General features: G+C 46.3%; 1 protein-coding gene across 1 annotated transcript; it reads right to left on the bottom strand.

Moving 5' to 3' along the window:
* Positions 1-927: 927 nt before the first annotated feature.
* LOC101880548 (patched domain-containing protein 3) lies at positions 928-8,350 on the bottom strand. Its single transcript, XM_005153086.3, has 4 exons — positions 7,522-8,350; positions 7,178-7,299; positions 5,420-5,565; positions 928-2,884 (listed from the first exon to the last, which is right to left on the bottom strand). Exons 1-4 carry the CDS (start codon positions 8,254-8,256, stop codon positions 1,284-1,286), a joined length of 2,604 nt encoding a protein of 867 aa, XP_005153143.2. The 5' UTR covers positions 8,257-8,350; the 3' UTR covers positions 928-1,283.
* Positions 8,351-8,627: the final 277 nt, after the last annotated feature.

The following is an 8,627-nucleotide window of genomic DNA, read 5'->3' as shown; positions in this document are numbered from 1 at the left end:
TCATTCATGCACCTACATGGTTGTACACATGTGTTGATTGTGGGGTTTCAAAGAAACTTGCCTATTTTAGGCATTGGTGGTCTCAGGTGCATCCAGGAGCTGAAGAGTTGTTTGTGGAGAACTGTCTTCCCATTAGAGGGACCCTATGTTGGAGTAGGGGAAGAGTGAGAAGGAAGAAGCAGCAGGGACATCATGGTATGACCACAACCCCACTTCCCTTTGCACTGATGGGGGGGTGGTGGTGCAAGAGGTAGAGAATTTGGAAGTAAAGTTTGAAATGCAATGCTGCTGACTGTAATCTGACTACTTCTTACAGTCTTAGCTCTTATTCAGTGAAAGCTCCTCTGTTCTATTGACGTGTCACAGGATGGGCTGTCACTGATGAACACAATAGAGTTTATGAAGCTTAAACCTGAATTGATTTTCCACTTTATCCTCAGGGTGTGATTCTCTCTGGTGAATCCTTGCCCGGTCATGCCATGGCACAGCTTCTGCTGTCGTGGTCACCCAGGAGGTTCACACAAGTTCAGTCACCTACAGCCTATCTCTGCAAGTTGCAGCCAACAGCAGTGTCACACGACCTTCTTAAAAAGCTACATGATCTTCAATCTTGGTTAGAAAACAGGACACCAAGAAAAGGAGGATTTGAGTAGAAAATGAGTCGGTTTTAATTTCCTTAGGGGTTCTCATGCTGCCTTAGAACCCTATGAAGGAGACTTTGTCTCCTGAAAGCTCATTGCAGTCTAAGGCAGTTCTGACCTCTTATAATCTTACTGTAAAACCTCCATGTCTGAGTCTCTGCTCTTGGGGGGAAATTGTCTCCAGGTTCAGTGCTGGTCTGAGTTACAGTATCAAGGTAACCAGGCAGGAAATGCAAACCTATGGGAGTTGTTATTTCCCCGTGTGTCTTTCCTGACAAACCTGTAACATAATCCATGAAGCTGATGGCAGTGGTCAGTGTTTATAATAATTTTAACACATTCAGTAAACAAGTCACAAAGATATATTTTACAACATTAAGGTGTTGTCAAGTACACACAACAATGAGAAGCGCAAATCAATTCTCTGTATTTTCATTTCTTCCATTTCTCTTGCCTGGCTTTTCCAAAGCCTTTGCTTCCCTGGTGTATTTATTTTTCTGTCCTTCATTTTCTGCATTTCTTCTCTTCCCTGAAAGTCACTGCATTTTATTCTACGTATAATAAATACAGGTATTTTACATTTACAAAATGATTTGTTTACATTTACAGAGAATTAATATAAATATTTCACATTTAACTTAGTCATGGACAATCTTCATTATCTCTATACCTAGGTACTTCTGGTTTAGTTTTGGTATTGTGGGGTGATCTGCCAAAGCTTCCAAAAAAGGTTAAAAACACTGGAATAAAAACAAGACCGTGAAGAGCCCCAAACAAAATAACAAGGAACATGATCTTGAAAAATGTCCTAAAGATGTAGGTTTTTGAAGCAGCCAGGACAACTACACCTAATATAGTAGAAACTGCACCTTGTACTACCGGGTAACCTAGGAGGGACAGAGCGTTGATTGCCCTGTTGTTGGCTGATGACTCTCTACTCACAACGAAGGCATAGGAAACATGAGCAGAAAAATCCACTGAAAACCCTATACAAATGACCAGGTTGATCATGGATATGGAATCTAGATTGACTTTCCAAAATGTCATGAAGCCAGCAACACCAACTATAACAGAAGCTATAGCAAAAGTCACCCACAAGCAACACAAGGGGTTGGGAATAAGGAGAAGGGAGACAACAAGCATTGCCCCAGCAGCAACAATGACATTCTGGATGGTGTTCTGCACTATTACCAGGTACTGATCATAGTAGATGAATGCTGGGTGGTACACTATTAATGGGATACTGCACTTCTCGGCTGTCTCTCTCAACTGATTTACCAGATTCTTCTCATCAATGGCTGAGGTCACATTCACCGTCTGGATGAAGAAACGTGAAGCTTCTATTTTATCATGAGTCTTGTTAATGTCCCACTCAAAAGTCTGAACATACTGGAACAGTTCAGGTAAGTTACTAATGAAGATATCCTTATCATTTATATTTAGTGACTGTTGTTTGGCATATTCTGTGTATGCCCTTAGCCATGACTGTGAAAAATTCTTATCTACATAGGAAATGCCCTCTAAATCCTGTGTGCAGTTCTCAATGCCAAGACGAACAGTCTCATTCCAGTAATCTACACTTTCAGTAACAACAACCATGACCCTGGGCCCATATGCTGAGAAGTATTTGTCATTGTCATCATAGTATGGAATAATGTAAGAGTCATCATTTGCCAGGTTTCGGAGATCGATACCTTCCCTGATCTGAGTACATCCATAAATACTGCCACTCAAATACGCTCCGTACAGCAACACCACAAGTGGCTTGATCCATTTATTTGTTAAAAAAGGGCCATAATACTTTGTAAAGAACACACTCATTGGATGTTCACTTTCTGGCTGATTTGACTGCCCAGAGCAGTTGCCTATACAGCAAGCATTGTATAGGCAGGAGTTCTCAGCCTGGCCTTTACCTGCTCCCACAGGCATACAAGTTAGCCAGTGATGGTTTCCTTGCTCCCTTTTATGATTTAATACAATAATTGCCCCAAAGAAGGTCATGATATATATATAGCAGAAGACAAAGGCAGTGCCAGTATAGAGGCAAAACGATCTCACAGATGGGAAAGCAGTCCAGGTACCAATGAAGAAGGCCAAAACATCTGTGAGAGTGGTGATGGTCACAGAAAGTGCTGCTTCTGAGTAGGTCTCAGCCAGCAGAGATTTAACATCAGATTTATCTTTCTTTCTTAAACTTTGTTCCCAGGAAGCAATCATGATGAACATGTCATCGACACCAACTCCTGCAAGAGCAGAAAAAGTTAATGCTGCATTGCGAATGACAACCTCCACTAACACCCAGCACAAGTACAAAGTTGTTCACATTTAAGTCTGCATAAAATTCCGGAAAAGAAAGCTAGGCTATTGACACTGCTCTAGTGCTGAAGTAGGGGGAAACAATCTTTGTGTGTAGCTGAATTTATTACATTTCAGAAACTCCTGGTGGCCTGATGCGTGTTAATCCTTCACCCTACTCTGCTGAAGGACTGAGCACACCTAGTCCAGCTCTGATATGTGTGTTGTACCTGCTGCCCAGGTGTCCAATGGTGTAGTTTTAAATGAATCCTTTATTCTGATGCTCAACTATTCATCACTGGAAGTGTCCCCCATTACCTCTGGAATCTTTTTTTATCACTATAGAAAAATTACACTATTTTTTTGCTCTACCTTCAGCAGTCAGGGAGGACAGTTGCTACCATATGGAATAGTGATCCCAGTTTTCCAGTGGTTTGTTTATTCATGCTTTCCGCTCTCCATTTGCTTTCTCTCCAGTTTATCTTTGGGCATTTATTCACGATTTATTATTAATTTATCTTCACATTTATACTGCTGTGCTCACATATATTACCTACGGAGTCCTGGGAAGTACTGCCTGGAAGACTGGATCCTGGGCTAGAGTTTTTGCTAAGACACAAGAGTAAGTCAGCCACAGCTCAAAAAGGAAGAGCCAATGCGCTTCTCTCAGCCCTGCTAACAATCAAGATTTTAATCATAGACCTCTCAGTATTTTGCCAATGTTGCTCTATCAAGGACTCCTGTATTCCCTGAAAATTAATCACACAAAAAAGGAAAGCGAGACCATATGAACAGAGGAGCAAGCATAGATGACATAACTAAGCATAAAAGAATAAATGAAATCACTATCTGCTGCCTAAACAGGCAATTGGCAGTAGATATGCAAAGATGAATTAGGCAGCACATAAAAGGTACAGCTGGATGACAGCAAGCAGGCTGCTTCCAGAAAGCAGGCAGGCTTCAAAGCAATTCATCTAAAGTACTGATAATTTGTTTTCTTTAATGCAAGGAAAAGTCTGCATGTTGATTACAAAGATCTGAAGAGACTGATATAAGCCCTTTCTCAAGTATACAAAAGGGTCTTTCTGAAGTGTGTAGCTTCTGCAATTGGTAAGCAAACAAAAGCAAACACAAAATGTATTTGATTTATGCAGGGAACAAAGAAATGTCGTGCGTTCCAAGGAGGATTTGCATTAGACATCTAGTATGATGCAGAGCCTCTATCATCCCAGGAGTTCCATGTGCGTTCCTCTGTGTGAGACCAAGACCAAGAAAACATCGTAAGACTTTATCATATAGGAGACCAGTTAAGGATTTTAAAAGCAGTAATTTATTTGCAGCAACATTATCTAATGGTATTTGGAAAGTTCAGCACTGGCTGTCAATCAGTCTGTGCAGATGTGATGTGCTGATACTTGCATTTTTTGGCGGAGCTGGTGGCATGAATGGTGCATCACTTTGGCTGTATAGCTAAATGAGACTGTTAAGTACATAGTCATTGTATCGCAGAGGAAATTTCACATCTTAACAAAGCAAAATGGTTTTCTTATTCAAAATTCCAAAGCCCTGCTCATTGCTTAAGCCATATTCAGACCCAAGTTATCCCACCAAAGACCACACTCTAAAAACGGGATACAAAAACTCATGGTAACTTATTCCCCATATTCACTTCATAATACAGGTACTGGGTTAAGTCGGTGCTAGTGTAGCACGAGCTGTATGCTGGCCACATGTTCATAGTGCTGCTGTTGAGCTATCCTGAGGCTGAGCAACAGTAGAGAATTTTTGCATTCTCGCTGTACTGCAGAAAGTGGTGGCCAGGAGGTGAATGGTATGGGGGAGACCTCTGCACCTCATTCCTGACAAATTCAGCAGCCCCATAGAATAGTATTACAGCAAACTGGTTTGGAGTAGACAAACTTATGCAGAGCTAATGAGATATGTAAATACGGTGTAAGTATTGGAGAGTGTGAGGTGTCCCTGCCCATGTCAGGGGGGTTGGACCTTGGTGATCTTAAGGCCTTTTCCAACCCTAACTCTTCTATGATTCTAAGAAATGCTTATAGTACACCTATAGAAAAGAGCTGTGACAGAAAAACCTGGTTGAGCTCACCTCATGTATTAGCACTAGCTAAATAAGTAACTAATCATCTTGGCAAAATTACCAAGGATACTAGAACAATGCCAGAAGTGCTAACCTTACCACCCTCTTGTTCATAGTTTTCATGCCGTAGCAGTGGGACTAGAGCAGGCATCATTCTGGGGGAAGAGCTGCCGTTCTGCCGTAACACAGCTGTAGTCCCAGAGCAGGTACGCTGAACTGAGCAGCTCCCCGGCCTGCAGGAGCTGGGTGTCTCCTCGCCTCACTGCAGGACGGAACTGCATACGAACTGATGCTTACATTAAGTAAGAGCCATACCACCAGGTTGTTTTAAGTCTGCTTTAGTCTTTATACCTGAATGCAACTCATTTTTTCTACTTACCTAGAATAAGAAATGGTGCGTTTTCTACTGTGATCACAAACGGCACTCCACAGAAGAGCAGCAATCCAAAGCTGCTTAATACAGCTAAACCAGCAGAAATCACTCCAAAGCATGCAAGCCAGACATTGTTTCTTACACAGCTCAGTCTGAAAATATTTTAAGGAATATATTAGTTACACGTCAAATATTTCACCCAGCTGCTTGGTATGACAAGTGCACAGATATCAGTGATACCCCTTATGTGTAGAGAACTCTTGATAAAAGATACTAAGAGTTGTGAGCATTGGATAAAATTAACTTATATAGGAGGTGCTAAATACATTATTAATGCTGGCCAGTTACCTATATAAGTGTAAAGATGTGTACCAGTCTTTGCATCAATAACAAGAGAGCTGGCAAGAGAAGATATGCAACTTCTTCCTGTTAGAGATCAGATTTAGGATGGCCCAAAAACATTATGAATTTTAGAAGCTTTGTCCTTTTGCATGGGTTCTTGGTGTGTCATCACGGTAGTACAGAAGCATCTCCCAGGCAGTAAGTGTGTAGATGATCTTTCTTTTCAGCCAGCCATTTGCTAAGACACTCCCAAGAACTGGCTCAAGGATTCCCCAAGAAATGCTCCCAGTGGGAAACTTCACACCACACTGAGGGTGTAAAGAGTTACTTCTTGCCTGGTCAGTAATGTTTTCCAGGCTGTACCATTTCTGAGCTGTAAGAGACTCTCACTTCCAAGGCAAGAAGCGTGTGTTGGCGGAACCAGCCTTACTCTGTCTGTACTCACAAACGGCCGTGTGTGAGACAGTTGATATCCAGAAATCATACAACCTAAGGGCATGATGCTTGACTAAACCAATAAGCCCATCCTCTGAGTACTTCCTTTCTCAAGCACAGCTGTAGGGTTGTCAAATGTGCAAGGGTTCTCCCTTCATCAGCACAAAGGGGCAAGCTGAGTTCTCTGTGAGGAGCGGGTAAAGGCTCAGTCTCTCCTAGCAAGCAGAACACCTAAAGCTGTACCCAGACTCGCAGCGATCTATGAAGCTTGTGCTCATTCAGCTATACTCTGAGCAGGTGGCAGAAAAAGTGTGTAAACAGATCTTAACATGGCATACTTCCTCCTCTCCCTCCCCTGTGTCCTTCCCCTTTTTAACTGACCCTTGTGGGCAGGATGAGGATAGAAGCTATGGAAGTAGCAGAACAGCCTTAGGAACACCACAACTTATTTCTTCCCTCCCCCCCCAGATGATGACTTTTCTGCACCTATGTGGTGAATATCTCCACATGCCAAGTTGAGTTGATAAGTTTTATCCAACAGAAGTGTTTGTGCAGATTCTGCCACTGCCAGGCTGGCCAGATCATGCTGTTGAACCCTCCCTGCACAGGGTAAAGTAGAACCTGGTCATAATTCAAAATGCTTACTTTGACACAGCGTTTTTCAGTGCCAAAACTGCAGCACTTTGGGTCTCTTCAAAAGGTAAAGTGTGTGTGGGGAGGGGGGGTGGGGGGGGTGTCCGTTTAAACAGTTCCACAACCATTACTACAAAAAGGATTCTTATGAGGTGGGAACTACAGAAATGACTGATAGTTTCAGAGAACAGACAAATGGGAGAAGGACTTTTTACAAGGGCATGTAGTAACAGTACAATGGGGAATGGGTTTAGCCTGAAAGAAGGGAGATTTACGTTAGACATTGGAAAAAAAACTCTTCACTATGAGTGTTGGTGAGACACTGGAACATCCTTAGCTTAAAGGGTATTTTACCTTAGGCAGGAGACAACTGAAAAGGTTATTGTCAAGAAATACGTTATGGAGACGAGTGGGATCACACTCTTGGTGTTTCCCTCAAACTCCAGTTGTCTGGACAGCGAGGTGAAGTAAGTCACCTGTTAAAACAACAAGGAAAGAAAGGATGAAGCACTTCTACTCTTTTTCTTGGTCTATACACACACGCACAGGCAACACTAAACATTGTGCTGGCACTCAGGCTCTTGCAACCTGCCCGCCATCCTCTGTCTTCCCTCCACCGTCTCCTTTCCGACGATGGGGCTGCCTGGGCACTTCTGATCTCGGAGGTCCCCGCACGCCTGTACCCTCCCCTCTGCTACCTGAATGGTTGTGAAGTTCATCGCCGCCAGGTCCGACGGGGCGTCCTGCAAGAAGTCTTCCAGCCACCGCCTGCTCTCCGCCGCCTCAGGGCCGTCCTCCCGCAGGTAATACACCAGCTTCAGCGCCCGCGCAGACAGCACCCGCCCGCTGGGGTCCGTCCGCACGCCGCCCAGCGCGGTGCCCAGGAAGAACGGGCCTCTCCCGGGGAAGGTGAGCTCTTCCAGGGCGGCCGCCTCCTCGTCGCCCAGCATCGGCAACAGCGGGTTGGGGCTGACGCAGAAGCCGTCGCTGCGGGCGCAGATTTCCTCGTAGCCGCGGTCGCGCATCGCCTTGTCCAGCTTCTGCACATCGTGCCGCTCCGTCGCGGCCAGCACCGAGCTCCCGTCCGCCGCCACGGCAATGAGGGCTGCGTAGGCGCCCTCGGTGGGCAGCTGCTGAATGGAGAAGCGCTCCGAGTCGTTTGTGGGGAAGTGCTGCCGCACGAAATCGCGCTCAGCCTTGGCGGGCCCCCCGGTCGGTGTGAACTGCCCCTCGATGTCGTTTGCCTGCCGCTGCTGTAAGAAGAGGAAGCCGGAGCCCAGCCCGCCCGACAGCAGCAGTGGCACAAGCACGAAGGGCCAGGGGCAGGTGGCCACGCCGCTCCCCAGCCCTTCGAAGAGCCGCCTCAGCGGCCGCTCCAAGCAGTCGGTGTTGCGGCAGGAGCAGCCCTCCCCGGGACGCTGCGGCCCCGCCATGGGCCAGGCGGGGGTTCGGGTTGCCGGCGCGCCTCACGCCAGGGCCCCGCGCTGCGGTCTCCTGCTGCGAGGTGTCCTGCAGCGCCGTTGCAAAGCCGCCTTCTGCCCGACGGGGCCGCGGAGGCAATGAACGTTTCTCAGCGGCGCGGCCGGGGCCGTCCCCTCTGTCGCCTCCCCGGGGCGGGCAGGCGGGGACACGATGCTTCTCCCGCTGCGCCGAGGCCCAGGCTCGGGTCTCCCACGGGCATGCCCCGCAGCGGGCTCGGTACCGGTACAGCGCCCATCATGCGGAGCGCTGCCCGGAGCCCGGTTCCGCCTCCTTGCAGGCCCACTCCTGTGGGGCAGGCTGCAGGTACCGAGCTGCTGTGCAC

This window comes from Melopsittacus undulatus, chromosome 1 (genome assembly GCF_012275295.1).
Source record: "Melopsittacus undulatus isolate bMelUnd1 chromosome 1, bMelUnd1.mat.Z, whole genome shotgun sequence".
Classification (NCBI taxonomy): Eukaryota; Metazoa; Chordata; class Aves; order Psittaciformes; family Psittaculidae; genus Melopsittacus; species Melopsittacus undulatus.
The sequence above is the reverse complement of the archived record's forward strand: the minus strand, read 5'-3'. Positions and strand labels throughout refer to the sequence as shown.

What these genes read in the sequence shown, in the direction of transcription:
- LOC101880548 (XM_005153086.3), bottom strand. Translation starts at nt 8,256, where the DNA reads ATGGCGGGGCCGCAGCGTCCCGGGGAGGGCTGCTCCTGCCGCAACACC. An exon ending in TCAGTTGTCTCCTGCCTAAG is followed by an intron (nt 5,566 to 7,177) that starts GTAAAATACCCT and finishes AAATATTTTCAG; the next exon opens with ACTGAGCTGTGTAAGAAACA. An exon ending in CGCACCATTTCTTATTCTAG is followed by an intron (nt 2,885 to 5,419) that starts GTAAGTAGAAAA and finishes CTGCTCTTGCAG; the next exon opens with GAGTTGGTGTCGATGACATG.